The sequence below is a fragment of the Melanotaenia boesemani genome, chromosome 16 (assembly GCF_017639745.1).
Source record: "Melanotaenia boesemani isolate fMelBoe1 chromosome 16, fMelBoe1.pri, whole genome shotgun sequence".
In the NCBI taxonomy this organism is placed as follows: domain Eukaryota; kingdom Metazoa; phylum Chordata; class Actinopteri; order Atheriniformes; family Melanotaeniidae; genus Melanotaenia; species Melanotaenia boesemani.
Window position 1 is genome coordinate 32322005 of NC_055697.1, and position 25184 is coordinate 32347188.

The window sequence follows — 25184 nt, forward strand, 5'->3', positions numbered from 1 at the left end:
TGTGATGTAGAAATAAACTTGTGTTGTATTAAAACCTACTTTTCCATTTAAACTTTTTTAATGGAACAGTTAAATTTCTCAGCATTTCAGAGATTTTTTATGTTCTACTTTAAAACAATTTAACTTTAATATTGATCAGCTTTCTGTTTATTTCTTCATTTGAGTCCCAGCGTTTAGAACTGAGTGTTTAGAATGAAAAAAAGATTTAAAGGAGGAAAAATCCAACAACAGAGACCGAAGGGAAACAGACAGAAAACAGCTTTACACACAAAAAAAGGCAAAACACCAAGAAGCAGGAAGCTTCTGTATAAACACAAAATATGAAGATAAAAATGTTTACAAAAGACACTAAATCCAGCCACACAGAGATCGCCATGGCAACAAGGAGACACAGAACAACAACACAGAAAGAAACCAAAGAACCAGAATTCATTTATTTTTTTAAAAATTTTCCTGTAGTGAGTTGGAGAAATACAGGATCAGCTGATTTTATCCAGCTGGAGGAGGAGGAGGAGGAACTGGAGCCTTCACAGAAGAGGAAATTGGGGCAGGACCTCCTCCTCCTCCTCCTCCTCCTCCTCCCTGCTTTGCCTTTAAACCCAGCTGGGGGGTCGATCCGGACTCCACTCAGACAGCAGACATGAGGGCAGTGGGAGAACTGGTCCTGGTACTGGGCTTACTGGTGAGCGCTCACTGCGAAGTGAGGGCACGAGACCCTGAGGTGGAGGAGGAAGAGGAGCTGGGAGGAAGAGGGGGAAGACTGACCCCCCCCCAACCTGGGGAGACCCCTCTGAATGGACCGATGGGGAACTACCGAGCCCGACAGGGGTGAGTCCAGAGTCCGGTTTGGACTGGAAACTTCACCTGCTGCTGGTTTTACTGGTTTTAATTCCTTTCACTCGTTTTTACTCAACTTATGTTGTTTATGTTGATCAATTTATTAGTTTTGTGACAATTTTCACCTTTTTTCATAATTTTATTGACCTTTCATTCCTCTCAGTCATGTTTACTTTCATATCTCTTGTGCATCATTTAAAGCCACTTGGCTGGAAAAATTCCAACTCTTCTTGTTATTATGGGATGTTTTGTTGTTGCTCTGATTCCTGAGCAGTTTAGTTTGACAGATCCAGCCTGGTGAAGATGAAATTCCCTCATTTTGTTTGTGTTTTATTCCTTTTAAAAAACATTTGATGCTGAATTAAAGTGAGTTCTTCTGGAAGGTTCCTGATGAGTTCAGATTCCTCAAGTTTCATATTATCTCTCAGCTGTTTTCCACCAATCAAAGGCTGTTGTATCCCCTATATTTATTATCTCTGTAGGAGCTACATATTGTTATCTGTGTGTGGTGCAGACATGATGAACAGTCGTTTCGTTTCATTTGGAGGAACCATCATCACTTTCTCTGCTTGTGTTCAGAACCTACAGAAAGTTTAAATTCTGCAGTTTGTATCAGATCCCACTGGTTTCTGTATCTTCACATCTGAAGTTGCACGAACAGCCTCAGATGTCAGATTGGGAGGTAAAATGATGTAAAATGAATGTATGAATAGATTTAGCAGCATAAAGGTCGACCAGAAGAAGAAAGCAGAATTTATTACTAACAGAACTTTGTAGAAATAACACACAGACCAACAGTGACCAAACCTTTTCTCATCTCATCGTTCTCTCAAGTCTTGGCTTTCAGGAGAAAAAATATTGTTATTGAAACAAACACACAACAGAAACTATTTCCATGTTTTCACTTTTTCCTCATTTCCAGTTATTCCTGCTACTATTTACCTGCTATCCTCTGGTCTGTCCGGAAGACATTGTCCAAAAGTCTTGTGGTTTGTTTAGATTCAGCTTTACTAACTTAAACTGTGTTACCATGTTGTTTTTCGAGAGTAGAGACTTTCTCCTGAACCCTTCCAAACAAGCTGCTTCAGTCTTTTTCTAAATGGATTGTCATGAACTTTAACATCGAACAGCTAACTGAAGCCTGGACAGTCTGAGATGGAGCTTTTGGGTTTTTCCCACTGTCTGACCTTGGACTGAACTTACTGGGACGTCCACTCCTGGGAAGACTAGCAGCTGTCTTCAGTCTTCTCCGCTTGCGAATAATCTTTCTCCCTGATGGAGTTTCTATCTGATGGACTTTAGATAGTTTGAAAATAACCCTAATAACCCTTCTCAGACTGACATACATAGACCCTAAAGACTGAAATCAATGTTAAGTTATTAGTTTCCAAAATAATATTCTAGGTGGTGAATGATTTTCATCATGATATTTATTGAACATTAATAACCATCCTAGTATTCGAGAGGTGCTACTGAACTTTGGCAGAAGTGCCCCATAACGTCGCTAATTTGATGCCCATCTTGCATCTTGTCTCTTCTCTGAGATCTCTCCAGTCCTTAAAAGTCCGTCTGATGTAGACTCATGTTTTACCTCTTGCTAAATGGACTGTACTTATACAGCACTTTTCCAGCCATGTTGACCACTCAAAGAACTTTACACTACATGACACACTCATCTATTCATGCACACATTCATACCCGCATATATTCATAACAGACACATCGGGAGGCAACGTGGGGTTCAGTATCAAAGGACACTTTGGCATGGAGTGAGCGGAAAGCTGGAATCAACTTTTCTGGTTGGTGGACGACTACTCTTCCTCCTGAGCTGCAGGCGTCCCAGCTTTCTGACTTTCTCTTTTTATTCTCTTCTGTTGATAACATTCTTCTGACTTTCTTTGCTGAATCAGGCACAAGTTGCATTCAAAATGACCAGTGTGTTGATATCCAGTTGCTAGCATGGGACATGGTGTGTAAAGCGGAACTCAGGTGTAACGTGACACAGCGTCCTAGAAACAACAGTTGTGAATTGTGGTCAGAACGATGCAGGACAACAACAGCTCCAGGAATGTGCATCAGTGCTTCAATGTCTTCATCACAGACGTGGATGGCGTTTAGCTAACTCGATTTTAATGAAGACTAAACTAAGGTTCAGTGGTTTTATGTATAAAGCTGGTGTATGCACATAACGGGGCCTGAAAGTGGCAGATGCCACTCTCCATGCAAAGGTTGTGATTTGTGAAAACAGACAGGAAAATGTGCACCTGTACGTAAACTCTGACCCATGCATACGGACATTTTGAAGACGATACAGGTGGTGAACTGCAGCCAGACGGCATCCTGCTCCTCACACACATTCAATTTCACTTCACACAAAACATCAGTTATAGATCCATGTTATCATAAACATTCAAACCAGCCATGTTATCTGTAATGTGGCTTGTAGTGAGCCATAACGGTTCCATAAACATCTTCAATATAAAACTAAATAAAACAAGTCAGATCTCAGACCCTGGAGAAAAGAAAAGGTCTGTGTGGCAACTAACTGGTAAATTTATCTTCATGGTTGTAGCCTAAACCACTGAGCAACCAGTCTCCCCACGCCGTCCATGCTTTCCACAAACTAGTTCACATCTTCATCCAGGTTTCCACTTTGCCTCAGACCATTTTAAATGAGCTTTGGTCCAGAGAAGACTGAAAAAGCTGGTTCTGGATCCTGTTCACATCTGGCTTCTTCTCTGCATGATGGAGTTTTAACCTGCATTTGTGGGTTTCAGGGTGAACTGTGTTCACAGACAGTGGTTTCTGGAAGTCTCCCTGAGTCCATGCAGTGGTTTCCAGTAGAGAATCATGTCTGCTTTTAATGCAGGGCTGCCTAAAGGCGGATTTATACTCGCGTCTGCATCACCCCCGTAGGCCTGACACGCACCTCTTCCAGACCTGACACGCACCCCTGCTACGCACACGCGGAGGAGCTCCCTTGTTATTAGTCAATTTGGGAATACGAGTTTCCGGACTTCTGGATCTTCTCTCTGAATTTGTGTGGTAACCGCCATTTTTACAAACAATAACCAGTGGATCAAGTTGACGAGAGGCTGATCGAATTATTTCTGTTTTCTTCCACAAGCTAATAAAGACTGACCCATACTGGACACCTTTGTTGTTTTAAAACAGAAAATACCACCGAACTAAAGAGAACCATGAAAAGAACTTTGACCTGGTGAGTTTACCGGCTGATACCACCCCTGCTGCCACCTTCAGGTTAGGAGGAGAAACTGCAACACAACACCAAAACGCCAGGTTCACCCTACGCTCGAGTGGTTTTAAAGAAAAAAACATTTTATTCATTTAGTGTCACAAAAATATTGAAACCTTAATTATCCTAAAATATCATAAATATCTTTAAATATTCCTTAACCCCCACAACAGCTCCCTGTTTGCCAAAACATGGCAGCACCAGTACATCTAGAGATGAGCTGAATTTTCCAGTTGGGATTCATAAAGTAAAAATCATTATTGTTATTATTATTATTGAAAGAAATTTCCTGCTGGATAACAAAAATGAAAGACCTGGTAGGAAAACCTACCAATAAAAATAAAATGATGATTACAAAATTACTAATAAACTACACAAACTTAAGTTAAAGTCCAGGTGTTTGTGGTTTGTTCCCGTTACTTTTCCAGCCTTTTGTTGCTCCTGTTCCAGCTTTTTACAGCCGTGTTGCTGCATCATTTTCACCATCAGCTCATTTCTGTGGTTGTTTCTGGTGATTTTTGCATCCTTCTTCAGTCATTATTGAAACCTTTTGGGTGATTCTGCATCTCATTTTACGTCCTTCCAGGTGATTTTTTAGATGTTGGTGGTTTCATGTTTCATTGTTTTCTGGTTGCTCCTCCATCGCAGCTGTTTTTGTTGCCGTAACTCTTTATTTCTCCTTCCCTCATCAGGGTTTCCACGGCAGACGGGGCTTGTCGTGCAGTTTTGAAGAGTCACTTTGTGACAAACAGACTAAATACGAGATGAAATGTCTGGGTTGGTCATATCTCTTGTTCTGACCCACATCCATACGTCAGTCTGCAGATTCCCAGATAAAATGACTCCTGAGGGCTCTTAGCAAAACAAGCCTCCATTAGTCTGCAGCCCCCCACCTCCCTGCTGCCCCCCTGCACTTTAAACGCTGCCTTAATGACAGAGTTCACTAACTGGGCTCTTTGTGCTGTAATGGGAAGCAGGTTTCCAGAGTTTCTTAGTTTTTCAAACTTCAGTGTTATCGCTGGAGACTGAGGGTTGATCGGTGACTGGGTGGGGGCGGGGTCATAAGTCAGCAGGTAGTTAAGCACTGATGAAGTGGAAAGTTTGTTATTTCACTGCGAGAGGAGAAAGTCTGAGACAAACTTTTAAATTTTCAGATCTTTCTCCACTAAGATCAGCTCACCTGCCGCCTGAGCTGCAGGTGCGAGGAAGAGGAGTCAGAGATCAGACAGACTGAAGCGTGGAGATAACGTGACCACAGAGGCAACATCTGCTGGTTCATGACGCACAGCTGGGACATGAAAGGACGACACATAGCATCCAAAACAAAGCTGAAGGGACGGAGCTTCAAACACGCTTCTGTTATCAGAGAGAAAATCCTGCTGCTGAGATCTGAGCTGCTGCAGCTGGAAGCCTTTTATTCCCCTGCAGAAAAAACACCTGGAAAAAGCAGGATTTGGGAACATTGGTGTGATAATCACATATGAAATACATGTGATCCCTGTGTGATCCACACGTGGAGTACATGTGGATCACTGGTAGACCACATGAACATGTTCATGAAGAACGTTTTCACATGCAGAGTACATGGAGAGAACATGTGGATCCACATGTTTTTTTCTGGAAGAGCTTCAACACAGCAGAGGACGGAGAAACATGAAAACCAGAAGTGAACCTGGTAGAACCCAAAACTACCACAGGACACACAAGATGATTCAACATGACCACGAATGACACGAAACTTCTCACAGACAGAAAATGAAAATCATAGCACATCCACAGAGGGACGTAAAAAAGACACGAGGAAGAAGAGCGACCTCAGAAACAGAAAGTTTGGGCTTTTCTTCCTCTGTTCTGCAGGAGCTTTATGACGAAAAACAAAGTGCACCACAAGACGAAGCATCACACAGAAAAGTGTGAAAAACAATCACATTTCTAATTTATAGGATGAATCAACAGGACTGAAAGAAGAAAAGAATTCAATTGGAAGTCCTTCAAACTTCTATCCACAGCAAATCTCAGCAGCTACTCGTCACATTTCCATGAAACCTCCTGCACACGTCAGCTTTGCACTCTGTGAAACCCTCAGTTTTCCCCGAGGACCAGCTCGACCCACAGCACTGACAGCAGAATGAAAGTTGCTGATGTGCCGTGTTATGACAGCTCCTCCCGTCTTCTGCTCTGACCTCCTGCAGTCTCATTATTCAGATCTGAACCTGAACCCTGCAGACCTCAGCTCGCTTTTCTCCGGCGCTCCCAGGATGAGTCAAGGTTCCACTCGGAAACACAAAGATCTGCTTGTTGAAAGCTCACCAAAACAAATCTCCACAGGAAAGAGACAGTTTGACGGCAAACAGCTGCGTCGCCAACACTCGGAGACTCAGCAGTGAATAAAGGCAGAGATGTGAGGACGCTTGCTCCAAATGAGACGCCTTGTCCTATTAAATGACTGATGGAACTAAATTAAAACACATGAGCAGCTATTTGTGCTGGACAGGAGGGAAATGAAGGACAAGCCAACTTTTTGTCTTGAAGACAATTCCATCCCTCAGTGAATTATCCAACATGATTCAGCTTCATTTGTTTTCACATGGAAACTGTTTTTAAATCCAGTTTGCTCCTGATGGAACAAACAAAATTAAACCAGATGGCGAAAAATGCATGATGACTGTGGTTTATTCATGAATAAATGAGGATGCACATTAGTTAGAAAATTATAAATTAAGCAGAAACTGGAACCAATAATGATGATAAATGACTACAGAAATGGAAAATGAAAACAATGAGACACAAAGCAAAAACTTATTGATTTAACAGAAATAGTGACCCCATTGCCAGAATCTGGAGTGTCAATGACAAAGAAGGGGACGTAAAACAGCTACGAAGCATCAGAAAAAGTTGATGTAAAATAACAAAACATACAACAAGAGAAAAGCTGCAAACTGACAAAACAAGCAAAAAGATGCAAAATGTCAGCTGACGGGAACAGAAAGTGAATACAGGAACGGAAACATTCCTTATAGGAAAAATAAACTTAGGTTAAATTATTTAAGGGATGCAAAATGACCACAAAGGCCCCGGTAAAAAAAACTAAATCAATGCAGATAGCACTGGCTAAATAAAGATAAATCTGAAAGATATAACCAAAGATGAGCGTCCAAATATTAGTGTTCAGCTTCAGTTAGCAGTGTTAAAAACAGCAGATCAGTCCAGAAATCTCAGAGTCACTTTGGACTCAGAGCTAAATTTTAGCAGCCGTTTTAAAGCAGGAACCAAATCAGCATTTTACCAGCTGAAGAGCAGATAAAGCATGCACACTAAAAACAGGTTAGAACAGAAACAATCTCAAGAAACAATTTCAACCTACAAGCACGATTCATGTCTGCTGCTGGTCGCTGCACGCTTCCTTCATGGCGTTCAGGCTGAGGTCGCCAGTTTATGTGCAAACTGAGACCAAAACGAGATGCAAAATGACAGAAAAAATCAACAGCATCAAAGAACGATGACCGACTCCTGACATGGAAATATAACCTCAAACACATCCAAAAACATATTTTTCACAGAAATATTATTACCACACAAAGCGATGCAAACTAGCTCAACATAAAGACGAGGAAATGAAAGGTGACTAGAAAGTAAATCAGCTGACCTCAAAGAGACAAAAAAAATCATCACCGGGATGCAAAACCAGCACAGAGGGAAACTAAACCACCTCAGAGTGGAAAATAATGAAAATGGCTGTAAAATGACAAGAAAGAGGTGAAATAAGCACCAACAGATTCAGGATGATGAGACAGAGTTTAACAGGAATCTGCTCACTGTTCTGACCTCCAACTGAAACCAGATCAAACTGGGTTTCTGGTTGCATTCTGGGAAGTGAAGGTTTTTCTCTGCTTTCAGAACTGACAGAACGAGCTAAACATCAGACAAAAGTTTCTTCTTGTATCTTCACTATGTTCATTCTGAGTGGAGGAGGGGTGCCGGGGTCCAGCTGGACGTCTCATTTCACAACTGAAGTCATGTCCGACGTCTCCTCCAGGTCCCGTTCCAGCTCTGAACTGAGTTGTTCCTTCTGTCAGCGAGTGGAAGAAAGACTTCATCCGTGGGGATTAATTTAACAGCAAGTTCAGGCTGACAGGACAAATGAAGCTGAAGATAAAAGATTTTGTCCTGTGATGTTGTTCCAGCCTCTTGGTTAAAGCTCTGATTCACCTGAGCATGAAGGACACCAAAAGCCTGGAGCTGATCCAGTTTCCAGCCAAACACTGACCTGAAACCTGATGGAAACATGCTGCGACATCCGTGTAGAAGTCATCATTCTGAGTCAATCTGTGGTTCAAAAATACACCAAAATTATTTTTCCTTTCAATATAATCAAAAAAAAAAAAAAAAAAGGATTTAATAAGTTACCACTAGGGGGCCCCTAGTGGTGCGGGGCCCTAAGTGGTCGCTTAGTCTGCTTAGGGGCAAAACCGGCTCTGGTTCCACCCAGTACTGGTCTGCAGTCTGGTCCAATGAAAGTGTGTGGACAAACATTCTAATGGTGTGGTGGATAAACGGGGAAAAGCTACACTGTGGAATAAGTTACACCTACTATACCTTCTAGAGTTTGTAAAAATATTTCCTCCTGCTGTGGCATCAGTTTAACATGCGGAGCACCGATGGAGCGAGTGGTTAGAGCTGCTAGTAACCAGGCAACCAGGGCATAACCTTGTTTTCCTTATAAAAATAATTGTAATAAAAAGATACTGTTGTAGTCAATTTTAAATTTTGCGGAAATGTGTTCAGTCTATAGAACCAACGCTGGTAGGAAGACCAGAAACAGAATTAAATCTGAAGCTGGGGGGGGGGGACTGGACAGACTGGAGAGGGAGGAGGTCTCACTTCAGTCCAGTCAGAGTCCAGACCTCTTCCTGACTCCAGGATCCAGACAGACTGGAGGGGGAGGAGGTCTCAGTTCAGTCCAGTCAGAGTCCAGACCTCATCCTGACTGAGATGCCGTGGTGGGACCTTCAGATGCTGCAGATCTGGATGAGCTGAAGCAACGATGGAAGTAGTTTTCTGTCCTCTGGGAGGTCTTTGAGTTGAGCTTTCAGCTGACATCAGCAACCATTTGAGGAAAAGCTCCAGGAAATGACTGTCAGTTAATGTAATGTCCTCTGAAGTGATGGAAACACGATGGTTTGGTTCTCCACAGTAGTCAGGTCTCCACAGGAAGTGACACAACAGGAAATGACATGACAGGAAAAAGACACAAAGTCTTTTTTAGGGAGTTTGTTCACACATGGAAACAATGGAAGTATAATTATTTGTCCATCCATTTTCTTTCTCTTATCTGGGTCGTGGAGACAATGGTGTAAGCAAAACTCCTCTCCACTTCCTCCACCTCCTCCTGTTCTGTGAGGGTTCATTTTTAAGCCAGGAGACATGTGCGTCCTGAAGCGTCTTCCGGGTACCTGATCTGCTCGGGGCCCTGCGCCCGCCAACCACGTCACACTATATGATTACATAGATGATTGTTTGGTCAAATTATGTAAGTAGTTTTTATGGGTTTTGTAGTTCTTCTATGTAGAAAAATGGATGACTCTTACAAAGAAATCCATCATTACATGGAAGGTGACTCACCACAGCCTGACCATCACCTCTAAAAGTTCAGAGAACAGAAAGGTCTCCATCAAGAAGACAAAACATTTACAGTAAAAAGTAACAGCGTGACTTAACATCACAAGATCATTGCTCCAGTGTTTCTGTGTTCTGATGTAATTTGAACTGAGAAAAAGATGTGATTAATTGATTTGTTAATGCTTTCAACATTTTAAAAGGAAAACATGAAATTTGCAACCATGACTGATATAGTTAACTTGTAATGGGGTTTAATCTTAAATGTTTTGACTTTAGGGCGGGAGCTCATTGCTTTTTGATTGTATTTTTAGATATAAATTTTGAAACTGATACTTACTCCAATAAATAATCCCAGACTGTACCCCATGAATAAATAAAATTATCTATATGCTCGAATTTATTTACTCACATGGGGAAAAGAAACTTATATTGCCAATAGGTGTTCAATATATATTGATATATTGACCCCCAAGGAGATCTGGTACCTACACTGGGTTTGATGTGTCCAATTATCTCACCTACGTGACTGGACTGGCTTGGTGCTGGAACAGATAGTCTACCTAGCCTTTAGCTGGAAAAGATAGCCTACCTAGCCTCTAGCTGGAAAAGATAGCTTAGCTAGCCTCTAGCTGGAACAGATAGCTTAGCTAGGCTCTAGCTGGAACAGATAAACTAACTAGCATCTAGCTGGAAAAGATAGCTTAGCTAGCCTCTAGCTGGAACAGATAGCTTAGCTAGGCTCTAGCTGGAACAGATAAACTAACTAGCATCTAGCTGGAAAAGATAGCTTAGCTAGCCTCTAGCTGGAACAGATAGCTTAGCTAGGCTCTAGCTGGAACAGATAAACTAACTAGCATCTAGCTGGAAAAGATAGCTTAGCTAGCCTCTAGCTGGAAAAGATAGCTTAGCTAGCCTCTAGCTGGAACAGATTGCTTAACTAGCCTCCAGCTGGAAAAGATAACCTAGCTAGCCTCTAGCTGGAAAAGATAGCTTAGCTAGCCTCTAGCTGGAACAGATAGCTTAACTAGCCTCCAGCTGGAAAAGATAACCTAGCTAGCCTCTAGCTGGAAAAGATAGCTTAGCTAGCCTCTAGCTGGAACAGATAGCTTAGTTAGCCTCTAGCTGGAACAGATAGCTTAGCTAGCCTTGGTGCTGGAACAGTGGTCTCAAACAACATACTGTGCCTTACTGTTTTTATACTTTATTTTCAGTTTCCATGTGTGTTTTCAATTTCAGTGGAATTGAACCTAAATAAGATTTGAGTTTTATTCTATCCACCAATATTTTAACTCACATGCTCCAATTTTAATAAAGTTAAAGGGACATTGTGTAAGAATTACTGCTATCTAAAGTTGGAATTGTGTATCCCAATGCACGGTACAATCTAGTGTCTCACTTTCTCAGACATGTATAAGTGTGCACTAATGCCCAAGACGATATTGTGTAATAAATCGTGCACTTATACCCAAGTTGATATTGATTGATGAAATCGTAATGTTTGTATTTAAACAAAATGACTTACAAAAACAACAAAAAACTTAAAAAAAAAAAGTTATGCACGGCCTCTAGCACTACATGACAGTGCCTGAGTGAGTTCATTCTGTTACACAGAAAGAACTTCGGAAGTTGAACGTTAACTTTATTCACCGCTGCCATATTCTCAACAACGCAGTTTGCCTACTTCCATTCACTTCACTGTACCAGTACACATATGTGACCACCATGAAACGCATGCAAAAGTATTAACCAGTCACACAGCTACTGTATTTCAAACTTAACACACTCAGGTGAAGAAGTTCCCTCTGGATCATAACTGGTCAGGGGTGAACATCTGGTGGACGAAAAATATGGTTCCTCTGAGTTTAGAAGGAAGAATGGTTCTCATAGGGGAACGAATCTCAACGGGGAAACTGGCCTTGACATAGTACTGTTTTTTTGTCCCAGTAAAATCAGCTTATAAAGCCTTCCCATCGGCTTTTCGTCCGGCCTTACCACCACTGGTAGCTGGCGTTTACCATGACTATGAAAGCAACTCAAACCATGTAAACATACACTTCTGTACCAACAAAGTAAATGAAAAAAGTTAGCTTTAGGCTAATAAAAATTTAATTACTAGACTTAAAAATGGAGATTTGAGATGGACTTGTAGTTGTTCATCAGTGTCGATGTTTTTTTAGCAGTGGAGTGGTCAATGTCATTTTCAGGGTTTCTGGGAAACAACAAAAACAAAAGAGAGGCGCTGACTTTGAAAACACTTCTAAATAAGGAGCGGTGGTGTGTAGCTCTGTGGGGTAAATGTGATGGATATTTTACCCTTTAGCTGATCTACGGAAGTTTTCCAGCATTTCTATCCCGTCCAGGAGGTTTACAATCCAGCCACTAAATGTAGTTTTATTCAGAGACTCTATCTGGTAAATCCACCATGATCCATGATAACAGCTTTATTTAACACATTTCACCATAAAAACATCACCATCACTACTATGTTGCTAAGAGACCTCTATTTAGACCTGGACATGATGATGAAGCCACTTCCTGTCAGACTCTCCACCAATCAGAGAGCTTAGATTGACGGTAACGTCCAATCAGGAGCAGCCAAAGATCAACCAGTGAGCAGAAAGTTCTATGTGTGTGTGAAAAGAAGAAAAATAATGCTCCTCTATGGCTGGAATAAAGCCAAGAAGACGTTTCTGATGCACGGTGGCGCCACAAAGCAGCTGAGCTGGAGTTGGTTTAGTGAGGATAGCAGGTAAATAGTAGCAGGAATAACTGGAAATGAGGAAAAAGTGGAAACATGGAAATAGTTTCTGTTGTGTGTTTGTTTCAATAACAATATTTTTTCTCCTGAAAGCCAAAACTTGAGAGAACGATGAGATGAGAAAAGGTTTGGTCACTGTTGATCTGTGTGTTATTTCTACAAAGTTCTGTTAGTAATAAATTCTGCTTTCTTCTTCTGGTCGACCTTTATGCTGCTACATATATTCATACATTCATTTTAGGAAAGGCAGTTTATTTGTACAGCACATTTCATGTACAGGACAATTCAAAGTGCTTTACATAAAACAAAGACATTACAGATATTTAGAACAGTAAAAGGCATCAACACATAATCACAATAAAATAATAAATTACATTAAAATGATTAAAAGCAAGACAAATTAAAAAAAAAAAAAAAAAAGCTAACATGCAGATTTCATGTATAGGCACATGAGAAAAGAAATGTTTTTAACTTGGATTTAAAAATGTCTACATTTGGGGAAAGTTTAATCTCCACTGGCAGTTTGTTCCACTTGTTTGCAGCATAACAGCTAAATGCTGCTTCTCCATGTTTAGTCTGGACTCTGGTCTGGACTCTGGTCTGGACTAGTTGACCAGAGTCTTTGGATCTAAGAGCTCTGCTAGGTTTATATTCTCTGAACATATAACAGATGTATTCTGGGCCTAAACCATTTTGGGATTTGTAAACAAGCAGAAGGGTTTTAAAATCTATTCTGTGACTGACTGGAAACCAGTGTAAACTGGAAACCAGTGTAAACTGGAAACCAGTGTAAAGATGTAAAACTGGTGTGATGTGTTCAGATCTCTTAGTCCTGGTTAAAACTCTAGCAGCAGCGTTCTGGATGAGCTGCAGATGTTTAATGCTCTTTTTAGGAAGTCCTGTTAAAAGACCATTACAGTAATCCAGTCTACTGGAGATGAATGCATGGAGGAGTCGCTCTTGGTCTTTCTGGGAGACTAAACTTTTAATTCTGTTGATGTTTCTGGCCTTGCACAGCTCATTGTTATAGTTACGCAGGCTTTGTTTCTACAGCTCATAGTGAATTTGAATTTTATTTTTCCGCCATTTCCGCTCAGTTTTTCTGCTTTCTCTTTTTAGGCTGGTAACCACAGTGGTGTTTCTCCATGGTGTTTTCTGTTTGATCAAAGTGCTCTTGATTCTTATCGGTACAACAGCATCCATTACATTCAAGATTTTCAGAATGAAATGATCCAGGAGTCCATCATTAAAAGCTGTTACAGACTGGGTTATACTGGGATTAAAAGCTGCTACAGACTGGTTTATACTGGGATTAAAAGCTGTTACAGACTGGGTTATACTGGGATTAAAAGCTGCTACAGACTGGTTTATACTGGGATTAAAAGCTGTTACAGACTGGGTTATACTGGGATTAAAAGCTGCTACACACTGGTTTATACTGGGATTAAAAGCTGTTACAGACTGGTTTATACTGGGATTAATAGCTGCTACAGACTGGTTTATACTGGGATTAAAAGCTGCTACAGACTGGTTTATACTGGGATTAAAAGCTGCTACAGACTGGTTTATACTGGGATTAAAAGCTGCTACAGACTGGTTTATACTGGGATTAATAGCTGCTACAGACTGGTTTATACTGGGATTAAAAGCTGCTACAGACTGGTTTATACTGGGATTAAAAGCTGCTACAGGCTGGTTTATACTGGGATTAAAAGCTGTTACAGACTGGTTTATACTGGGATTAAAAGCTGCTACAGACTGGTTTATACTGGGATTAAAAGCTGCTACAGACTGGTTTATACTGGGATTAAAAGCTGTTACAGACTGGTTTATACTGGGATTAAAAGCTGCTACAGACTGGTTTATACTGGGATTAAAAGCTGCTACAGACTGGTTTATACTGGGATTAAAAGCTGCTACAGACTGGTTTATACTGGGATTAAAAGCTGCTACAGACTGGTTTATACTGGGATTAATAGCTGCTACAGACTGGTTTATACTGGGATTAAAAGCTGCTACAGACTGGTTTATACTGGGATTAAAAGCTGCTACAGGCTGGTTTATACTGGGATTAAAAGCTGCTACAGACTGGTTTATACTGGGATTAAAAGCTGCTACAGACTGGTTTATACTGGGATTAAAAGCTGTTACAGACTGGTTTATACTGGGATTAAAAGCTGCTACAGACTGGTTTATACTGGGATTAAAAGCTGCTACAGACTGGTTTATACTGGGATTAAAAGCTGCTACAGACTGGTTTATACTGGGATTAAAAGCTGCTACAGACTGGTTCATACTGGGATTAAAAGCTGCTACAGACTGGTTTATACTGGGATTAAAAGCTGCTACAGACTGGTTTATACTGGGATTAAAAACTGCTACAGACTGGTTTATACTGGGATTAAAAGCTGCTACAGACTGGTTTATACTGGGATTAAAAGCTGCTACAGACTGGTTTATACTGGGATTAAAAGCTGCTACAGACTGGTTTATACTGGGATTAAAAGCTGTTACAGACTGGTTTATACTGGGATTAAAAGCTGCTACAGACTGGTTTATACTGGGATTAAAAGCTTCTACAGACTGGTTTATACTGGGATTAAAAGCTGCTACAGACTGGTTTATACTGGGATTAAAAGCTGCTACAGACTGGTTTATACTGGGATTAAAGGCTCCAGCTTTTACATTTACATAAAAAGTATTTTTGGGGGGAAATATCTTGGTGCATTAAGGGAGCACCGTGTTTTGTTATAGAGTTAATTTTCGGTGGGTCATGTGTGAGGCTGGTATCAGTTGTTTGTTCAAGGGGCGGGTGCCATATTTGACTACTGACCCTAAACAGGAAGCAAGCAATAACATACAGAACATAAGCAAACAGAGCTGCATTTAACTACAGAGTCAGACTTTTCCTCTCATGGGGGATGCTTTATCACTCTCTGTGTGCAGGAACTGGTGTTTGTTCGTGTATAAACATGAACAACCGATGGAGGTGGCAGCTGGAACAGAGAAGCAAAGCCAGAGGATCAGGTGAGTTTGAACACAGAAACACATGTTTTAAAAATAAAAAGAAGGAGACCAAGGACTGAGCCCTGTGGTACACCACAGTTCTGAGCCCACGTTTCCAGACCCCTACTGTTTTGAGACAGTGCCACCTGATGGATGATTGTAAGACTGCTACTACTACCTCAGCGTCTAGCCCAAATACCACTTTTTGTCCTATTAAAGCTTTATTAGAAGTTCTGTAACTTCTATAGTTTTAAATTTTAAAATTAAAATGCTATTATTTAATTGCTCATGAGTATTTTAATTATATAATTTCCCCCTGGAGATCAGCATTTCTAAACGGTTTAGTATTGGGTGTAATAAGGCTTTTTACCCCAAACTACTCAACATATGAATTTTTGTATACATTATGTATAACAGTCACACGTGCACTTCAGCTGGAGTCTGAGTTTTCATCCTTTATTTTGTTTTGTTGTGTTTTTGTGCAGGCATGAAATTAGTTTGCATTAAACAAAGAATGTGATTGATGTTCAAATCTCACCCTCTAACTGCCATCCATGTTGGTTTGCAATGAAGAAGTTTTTCCAGGTCTGACTCTCCGCTCTCCAGGTCCACAGATGCCTGCTCCTCTCAGCTGTGTGGAGCCTGGGAAATGCTTCACAGGACACGGTTACTGAGCTTCTTTTGATATCAGTGACAACCTCAAAACTTACTAGGATGACAAAACAATAAGACAACAATAACAATAAAAAGCTGTAGAAAATACGGCAGTGGGCGCTCTCCACTCGCGCCACATGCAGGCTCTCTGTGTGGTCCGTTTCACAGCACATCCTCTCATTAAAATGCAGACAGAAACATGTTAAATGTAACTTCTAGTTCACATTCTGACAAGAGCTGCGTTTTTATTTACCTTTTTTCTAGAGATCAGTCTCTATTTCACCATAAAATGGCTTAATTAGCACTCGCCATGCATCGCTAGACATTAAAGAGGAAGGCCTAAAATGCCCCGCGCAGGGTGTCGGTGCCATCTGGTATTATATTACATATATTACAACATCTCTTCATACCTGCATCAATCATCAAAATAATACAAACTGCAGCAGAAAACAAATCACACGCCACAAACATCACAAAATAAAATAAACAACACTTCTAGCAAAGGGGTATATCCACGTATAAAGGTATGATTATATTAATGATTTATGGCCTGGCTACATGTAGATGGTGATAACAGATCAGAGGGTAGCTGAAGGGCACACACTGGGAGTTTTCCATGTAGTTAGAAAGCCAGACAAGAACCCTCCGCTCCGGGTTCAGGCCCACCTCAGCCAGTCCGTACCTTTTGGTTTGGTGGACAGAGCGCCGGTCCAGATTCACCTGTACAGGTGTGTTTTGGTCAAGATCAACAAACTGTTATGCTGCAAACAAGTGAAAGAAACTGCCAGTGGAGATTACATTTTTACCAAAAGTAAACACTTTTAAATCCAGATTAAAACACTTCTTTTCTCGCGATTCTGTGCATCAAACCTGGAACTTATCTTTTAGCTGCTCTAGAGTGTAGCTTGCTTTAAATCATTTTGAGTTATTTCATCTGATTTTAGGATTTTTGCATGACTGATGACCATATGATGCTTCTGTTCCTCTTTGTTCCTCTTTGTCTCACCGGATCTCAGGCAGATTCAGTGTAGAAGAAATGGACGTGTTTCATTTTACTCTGAACATGAGTTCATGTGCAGAACTGCAGCAGGTTTCTAGGAAAGATAATCACACACACACACACACACAGATTTCATGACGAGCAGAAATCTGTCTTCAATGTTCGTCTGGAAAGCAGTGAAGTCCGACTGTAGAATGAAACCGTTTTATTTACACTGAGCAGCGAACGCTGGGGTCAGCTGTGCTTGTTTATATTTGTGTTTATGTTTGTATGTGGATGTATGTGTTTATTTAATGTGTGTTTGTCTATTTTTGTGTTTAAATGTGTCTTTTTTACACGTTTGTCATTGTGCTTTTATTGACATGTTTACGTGTCTGCACATTTGTTTACATGTGTGTGTGTGTTTACACGTGTGTGTGTTTATGCGTGTGCAGGTACAGGTTGTCCCCGCGGCCGGTGGACCGGCACCGGGAGGCGGTCGTCTCCTCTCTGGGGTGGAGCTGCTGCCCAGGACACCGAGGACGGAACTGTGAGGAGACAGGTGGGTCAGTGGCAGCATCACTGTTACCGTGGCAACATCATCTCAGATTTTTCTTCTTTCTGCTCTTTTTCAGTCTTGAATTTTAATTATCTTGTTTGTTTATGTTGTTTTGTCTCCAGAAAAGAAAATACTGAAAGATTTGCTCGTGTTGGACTCAGACTGTCGTTCAGTGACGTTGAGTCTCAGTATCAGAGTTTATCTGCAGGATTCAGTGGATTTGAAGCTTCAGGAAGTTTCTCTCTGCTCTGGTTCTCGTGCTGGAGTCTATTTTTAAACCTTCTTCTCAGAATAACTCGGAGCCTTAATGTGGTCCAGATTCTCTGAGTGTGGGAAACTGCAGTGTTGGTCAGATTAGTTTGGGGACTTGGTCCCGGTTCTGTCCTGTTGGTGCAGAGTTTGTCCACTGCAGCTGTAAACTGTATCAGTGGTTCTCTGCTGGACCAGGTCTAAACCGATGCAGGTTTTACTCAGCTCACTTTGAGAATGCCAAATAAAGTGTGAAACCTGGATCTTTTGATCAGGAACCGTCTCAGCCTTCCTCCGGGTGGTTTTTCTGTCCATGAACTCCTTTTGTGTTTAACGTCTCCATCGGTTTCAGGTGAGGCCCTTTTAATGGCAGCTTGATTAAAAGCCTGTTGTGTTTTTCTCCAACAGTCTCTGGTCCTCAGCTGGGCTCCACAGGACCTGAACCAAAGTGGATCCAGGCCCGGGCTCCAGGTATGGTCAATAACACCTGAAAACTAGCATCATAAGTCCTTCATCACTTTTCAGCTCCATAAACTCGGGACCTCCTGTCCAGTTCTGGTTCAGTTTCAGTTGCTGACATGAAGAAATGTTGTTTATACGGACAACGTTTCACCGTGTTTGTTAGCGGCTGTACTGGCGGTGCATTTAATGACAAAAACAAAATCTGAATTTCTAACTTCCAACTGGTAAAGAAATGAAGGTCAATTCAAACTCAGATTTTCTGTCAGATCTGAAGCATGAAGTTCTTGTAGATCATCACCAGCTGATTTATTCTGCAGCTCAGCGATGAGACTGACAGTGAACGCAGCACCATCTGAAGAAGGAGGTCCAGATGGATGCAGAACTTTGTCAAGTGATCGGATCAGAACGAAGTAACGGATCCTAAAACATGATGGATGTTTATTTCACTCTGAAGGAGCTTTAACTCTTAAAACTTGGCCAGGGAGTGGCTAACGATAATAAGGAAATGTGGGAGTGAAACGCAAACCCGGTATGAACATATTTGAGGTGGACAAAGAGCAAAATTCTGGATGATTTTGAAATTCCGGCTGGACTTTAAAGCTCTCAGAAAGAGGATGTTTGGTCACCCTACAGCAGGGATCACCAAGTTCAGACCTCGAGAGCCAGTGTCCTGCAGATATTCTATGTTTCCCTGCTGCAACACATCTGACTCGTTGGGTCGTTGAGATCCAGATGAACCTGAACCTGGTGCTGGACCTGACAACAAGCTGTTGGAGAACCATTTTATTTCAACCAGGTGTGTTGCAGCTGGGAAACCTGCAGGACACTGGCTCAACAGGTCCGGACTTGGTGATCTCTGCTACAGTATGGGTGCATCCCTAATCTGGAACGAGACCAGCAGAACCAGACAACGTTCCTTAGAGGACCACAGTGGCCCAGAAGGAGCAAAACCTGAATGCTTGAGTTTAAACTGGAGCTGCAGACCCAGAAGTCTCCGAGTTTGACTCGAGCAGCCAGTGGATGTTAATATTCAGTGGAAGCTTCTGGATCATTTGTAGATGTTTCACAGAGAGAACCATGGTTCTGCACCAGCTGGCAGGAGGAGGAGAACCAATCATGGATCATTTATATGGATCCTCATGGACTGATTGACCAGGATGATGGGTTCTGTTAGTCCTTCTCTGACTTCCCTGTGGTTCTGTGTAAACCCAGCGTTACCTCTGCTGGTTCTGCTCGCTCAGCTGTTTTGTTTCACCAGACCTGCTGAGACGAAGGTGAATCTGGTTTCATGCCCCACAGCTGTGTGGTGGTTCAGCCGGATCCGGGCTGCAGGTCAGTGAGGCTCTGAGAAGCAAAACACTGGATGTTTCTGGAAGACTAAAATAGACCTTTGGCCTTTAGAGGCTGGATTTAACGAAGAACACACAAACAGAGGCGGCTGGTTCCACGCTCAGCTCCACATGGTCCGGTCCCACCACGCCTCCGATTCAAGCCGCTTCCTGCGAGCTGAAGGTCATGTGATGAAATCATCAACCCAGCAGAAACAGGCTGGACACAATAACAGGAACACCTTAAAAATAAACCAGCGGTGAGTCATCAGCCTGCACAGAAACAGGTGGTTCTGTTGTGACCCGGTCAGTCAGAGCTGAAAATCCCCACATTAATTCAGACATGAAGGCTGAAGTTCTGGTCCTGAATAAGGACAAAGATCCTATTTGTGTCTGTTGATGCTTCAGAGAACAGACTGTTCTTTGGACCTATGTTTGTTTTGTTTATTTGTTTTTATTTGTTTACTTTGGGCCACAGGAACTTTTTTTATAGCTGTCAGAACTATTGGAGGAAGTTCCTGGTCTTTCTCGACACCGGGGGAACTGTGGGTGACGCTGATCTGAACCCTGCAGGATCACAGCTGAAGCCATCAGTCAGCTCCTCACTGAACAGTTCTGCAGGACTTTGGCTGTAAATGTACAACTTTACATTAATACATACAGAACCAGAGAGTCCTGATCCAGAGTCCTGATCCAGACCTCATGTCCAGACAATGAATCTTTGGATGAAGCCAGCGTCCCGACTTCCTCCTCCATGCTGCCTGCAGGCCGCTGACTCGGAGCGTCGTGCTCCCGCCATCGTTTCTGTCAAACTAAACGGAAACGATGAACTCAGAGGAAGCTGAGCGGAGAAATCCCCACATCCATCAGCCAGATCCTCCCTCTCAGCTGGTCTGACAAACTTCCTGCTGGTCCCAGTGCTGCTGCCAAAGACCAGCACACAGGACCCGGCAGAACCAGGCTTGATGTTGTCTAACCAATCCACCCTGGGATTTATTTATAATTTATCATTGTTCTGCTTAGAAATCATAAATTAATTTTAATAACAACAATAATAATAATAACACTAGCAAACAATGGGGCATATAAAAAAGAATAAGTCATTATTTTAAGAGACGGATAAATATGGAATACACAATGAAGAAATAAAATAACTTTTTGAGTGTTTGCCATGTGAATAAATTCATTTTTAAGTGGAGGAAATATCATGTCTGAGAATCTGATCGGACTCTTCGCTGTTCTGGTGGTTTGGGTCTTCTGGTCTGACTGATCTGGATCCAGCATCAGAGTCCAGCACACGAGAGGAGGCAGTAAACTCGACGTTCTTTCATGATTCGAGTTATTAAATCACGTTTGTTTCAGACCCTCAGGCTCAGCAGCACGGTGACCCAAACCGCGAACAGAACGACTTCTACGGGTCCATCAACCTGTATGACACCTCCTACCCGAACCAGGACACGGGCCACGACCCCCACCGCAAAGCTCAGCCCGCCTTCAGAACATACCCCCACCGCTATCAACGCGTCCAGCACCAGCAGCCTCCAGGTGAGTCCGATCCAGCCTGAAGTGTGCTGTAATCCAAGCCCCTGAACCGGGTCACCTTCAGGTCTTCTGGTCCTCAGAACCATCGGCCCTGCATGTTTTACGTGTTTCCCTGCATCCATGGAGAAAATCCGCTCAGGAGGAACGTTTGGAGAGAAAACCAACTCAGTATCAGTGTGTGTGTGTGTGTGTGTGTGTGTGTGTGTGTGTGTGTGTGTGCGTGACTTTGGGTACTTGCAAACGCATGAACATCTAAAAGTTACACAAAATAAAGACAAATTACAAAAACACACAAACATTAATATTTTATTACAAATCTGATTCATGAGTTTCATGTTCCTACGCAGACGAACCATCGGTCTGTTACAAGAACACGAAGACTCTTCACGCCTGCAGGACCTTCAGAGGTTCATGCATTCATGGTGTGTTTGAGTGCTGCTGGAAAGTGGAACTTCTTGTTCAGTTATTAACCAGTGAGCAACTGAAACGTTTCTTCCTTTGTTTACGAGCTGCAGAAACTTCAGACCAGCTGTGAACGTTCACCGGTCACCATCATGCCCTCTGCTCGCCCATCCACCAACCCTCTAGGATTCGACCAATCAAATGGCAGCTCCCCCACCTCCTCTTGTTTATGAGGACGTTTCCTCCAGCAGAAAGCTCTGCCTTGTCCTAAAATAACGACAAACAGTTCTGTTGCCTGCAAAGCTGATCGAGAAGAACCAAAGATTAAGATTTAAATAGGTGGACATGATCGAGTTAAGTCATAAGTCCATTTAACCTGTTTTAATTTGCACACCTTCATTATATAAATATAAAAAAATAACATAGAGATTCTTTCATGTTCTTCAACTTTTATCAAACAGAATGAAACCAACATACTGCAGCACATCCAAGACGTTCTACCATCGAGGAAACCAGGTGATGCAGAGTTTCAGGTGCTATTTTTTCCCATTCTTCCTGCAAACACGTCTTCGGGTTCAGGGACCTAAGTGTTTCAGGTCAGGACTACAGGCCAGTCCAGACCCCGTACTCTCGAGCTGGTCTTGAAGGTGGCATTGTTGTGAAATCTCAGTAAAGTTTTCTACATCAGCCCTTAAAACTTCAAGCCCTTCCTTGCTTTTTTTGGACTGCATGTTTTATATTTTTATTTATAAAATGCACATAAACATTCAGACATGATGTTTCCAGCCTCAGCTGTCAGATTCTGAGGCTAAAATCAATAAATATCAATAGATATAGCAGCACAAAGAAAGAAAATGATTTCTTTGGCAGCTCCTGATTGGACATTACTGTCAATTTTAACTATCAAATCAGTGAATAGAAATAACTGAAAAACTTCCGTAGATCACCTAAAGGGTAAGCTATCCATCATAATGTTCCCCACAGAGCTGCACGCTGGCATTCCTGAGACACTGGTGATGGTAGACGTGGTAGCAGTCAAGGGCTCCTAGCAGAGTTTTATGGGTTAATGCTGCAGAACTCTGACCCACATCATCACAGAACCGGTCTTTCGGACTTGTCAGTCTGGAGGCTCCTTCTGCTCTTTCCTCCATTTCTTCCAACAAGGATCTGGAATAGTGGCTGGTCTGATCAGTCCAGGTTTCCACTGTGTGATGGTCCATCCCAGACGCCTCTGAGACCGGAGAAGCTGACCCTGGAACTCTGGACCAGGTTAACCAGGAGCATTACATCCTCCTCCTTCTGCTGTTTCCTTCTAACAGAACTGAGAGATCTCACTTTGAATGAGCTCTGAAAACAGAGACCTGTAACATTCCGACAGCTCTGTCTGAAACTTTAGGGTCAAAGCTCGGTTCTGGACTTGGCTCGGCTCTGGACTCAGCTCGGTTGTGAATTCGGTTTGGTTTTGGACTCGGCTCAGTTGTGGACTCGGCTCGGCTCTGGACTTGGCTCGGTTGTGGACTCGGCTCGGTTGTGGATTCGGTTTGGTTTTGGACTCGGCTCGGCTCTGGACTCGGCTCGGTTCTTCTAATGTGGTTAAACCGGCTCATTAAGGCGTCCTGACATTTGCAGCGGGGCAGTGAACAGATGAGGTGGTCTTGGTCCGGCAGGAAGTCTCCGTGTCTGGACGGCGTAAATCACCCTGACAGTCATTAGATGGAAACGCTGCCAGCTGACGGGGGGCGGAGGCGGGGTGGGGGGCGGCCCTCCAGCTGCAGAGGTGAGCTGGAGTGTGGCCTCTGACCCCTGCAGCCAGCCAGCCAGACGGGAGATTTTTGTTTTATTTATTTTACTTTGTTTTCTCGTATGATAAAGATTCAGCAGAAAAATGTTAATGAAGATCTGAGGATTTTTTTTCTTATTTAGAAAATCTTTATGAAAAAAAAAACTTCCTGGCTTACAGAAAGTAAACTCCCACACTGACAGGATCAGTTGATCGGGTGAGCCTGGACCAGCGTCCTGCAGCATCTGTCCATCTGATCAGAGCCACCACCACGCGATCTCTAAACCCCCCACAGAACCCCAGCAGTAGCGGACCATTTTTAGGTGTGTTTGTTTTGTGGTGTGTTTAAAGACCAGTCTGGAAACTGCTGCTGGTCCCCAGAGAGTGGTGGTCCAGCTGGAGTGTGTCAGTGAGCTGTGTGGGTGTGTGAAGCCTCCTGCAGCCGTTTCTGTTCTGAAGAAACAAAACAGAAAGTTCAGATTTTCCCAGAAGAAGAATGTGTTGGTAAGCTTCCATTAGCGCCACCGTCTGGTCAACCTGGAGAACGTCCTCATAAACAACCTGGATAAAAGCTAATCGGATTTCGAGATCTATTTTTTCTGGACGGCGGATCATGTAATCCGGCTTACTTTTACCCTGGTTGTTCAAAGCAAAATAGGACTGGATCACCCTGATCCAAAATCCTGTTTTTCAGGATCACGAAATCCGGATTTCCAGCATGTAAATCAGTGTGCGCTGCTGGCCACGTGAAGAACAGCAGGTAGAAGAGACGGTTTGCATGCCACCGGCAGCATGTAACATAATACGAGCATGTTTTGTCCTGCATAACATTGCGACCAGGCGGACCTTCCCTCTTTCTGACGATGTTAATGACGCACCGTTCCACCGTGTTGAGGTATCGGTGTTACACCAAAATCTGTGACCCATCAGAATCTGTGGCCACAAGGGGGCGATAGTGTACGTTTCTCCGCATTTACGTCTTTAGGCTCATTTATGCTCGAGTGATGCTCCATCCGAAAATATCAGAATGGCTGACATGTGACCAGGGAAAGAAACAAACCAGAGAAGAGGAGAATCAGGAAGGGGACAAAAAAGAAGGAGCACAACAAATGTAGACAGACAGAGAAGTCTTGAAAACCTTTTTATTTAGTAAGTCTGAGTTCATTATGATGCACAGTGACACATTCTGATAACTAGGAGAATTTGTGACTGTGATCCTGGCTCGAGTGATGCTCCAGCCCAAAATATCAGAATAGCTGTGAGGATCATATGTTAGAAGAGTCCAGACTGTATGGGGGGTGACAAAGATCACCGTTTCTGAATGTGTGACTTTACTGTACCTGCTGTTTGATGAACTTAGACTTCAATACAAATGTTTTCAAGACTTAGCTCACCTTCTAAGACATACATGCAGAGAAATGTACAATATCGCCCCCTGTGGTCAGATTGTGATGGGTCACAGATTTTGGTGTAACACCGGCCCAACCAGGGTGTGTAGAGGGACGCAATCGTTAGAAATGTATTTTTTACAGGTTCTTTACTGATTAGGCAGTGATTACTTTTTTTTAACCGTTTTATTTTACTACGCTGAAGGGCTTAATAGGAGCCTATCCCTATGTTTACCACTTTATCACTGTAACGGTTAAACAAGTCGGTGCAAAATACAATTATAAGCATATGCACAGAATAAAAAGTTCTACTGTTTGATCAGCTGTTTTACTGCAGTTTCTTTCTGAAATCCACCTTGTAATCC

General features: G+C 42.4%; 1 protein-coding gene across 2 annotated transcripts in view; it reads left to right on the plus strand.

Moving 5' to 3' along the window:
- The first annotated feature begins 615 nt into the window (after nucleotides 1-615).
- The window catches only part of mmrn2a (multimerin 2a), a 35168-nt gene continuing 10599 nt past the window's right edge, over nucleotides 616-25184 (plus strand). For both annotated transcript variants that reach the window (XM_042009745.1, XM_042009746.1), the window contains exons 1-5: nucleotides 616-828; nucleotides 15417-15497; nucleotides 17565-17671; nucleotides 18326-18388; nucleotides 21070-21252. In XM_042009745.1, coding sequence (XP_041865679.1) covers nucleotides 641-828; nucleotides 15417-15497; nucleotides 17565-17671; nucleotides 18326-18388; nucleotides 21070-21252 — 622 coding nt within the window. In that variant the 5' untranslated portion in view covers nucleotides 616-640. The remainder of the gene's footprint in view (nucleotides 829-15416; nucleotides 15498-17564; nucleotides 17672-18325; nucleotides 18389-21069; nucleotides 21253-25184) is intronic.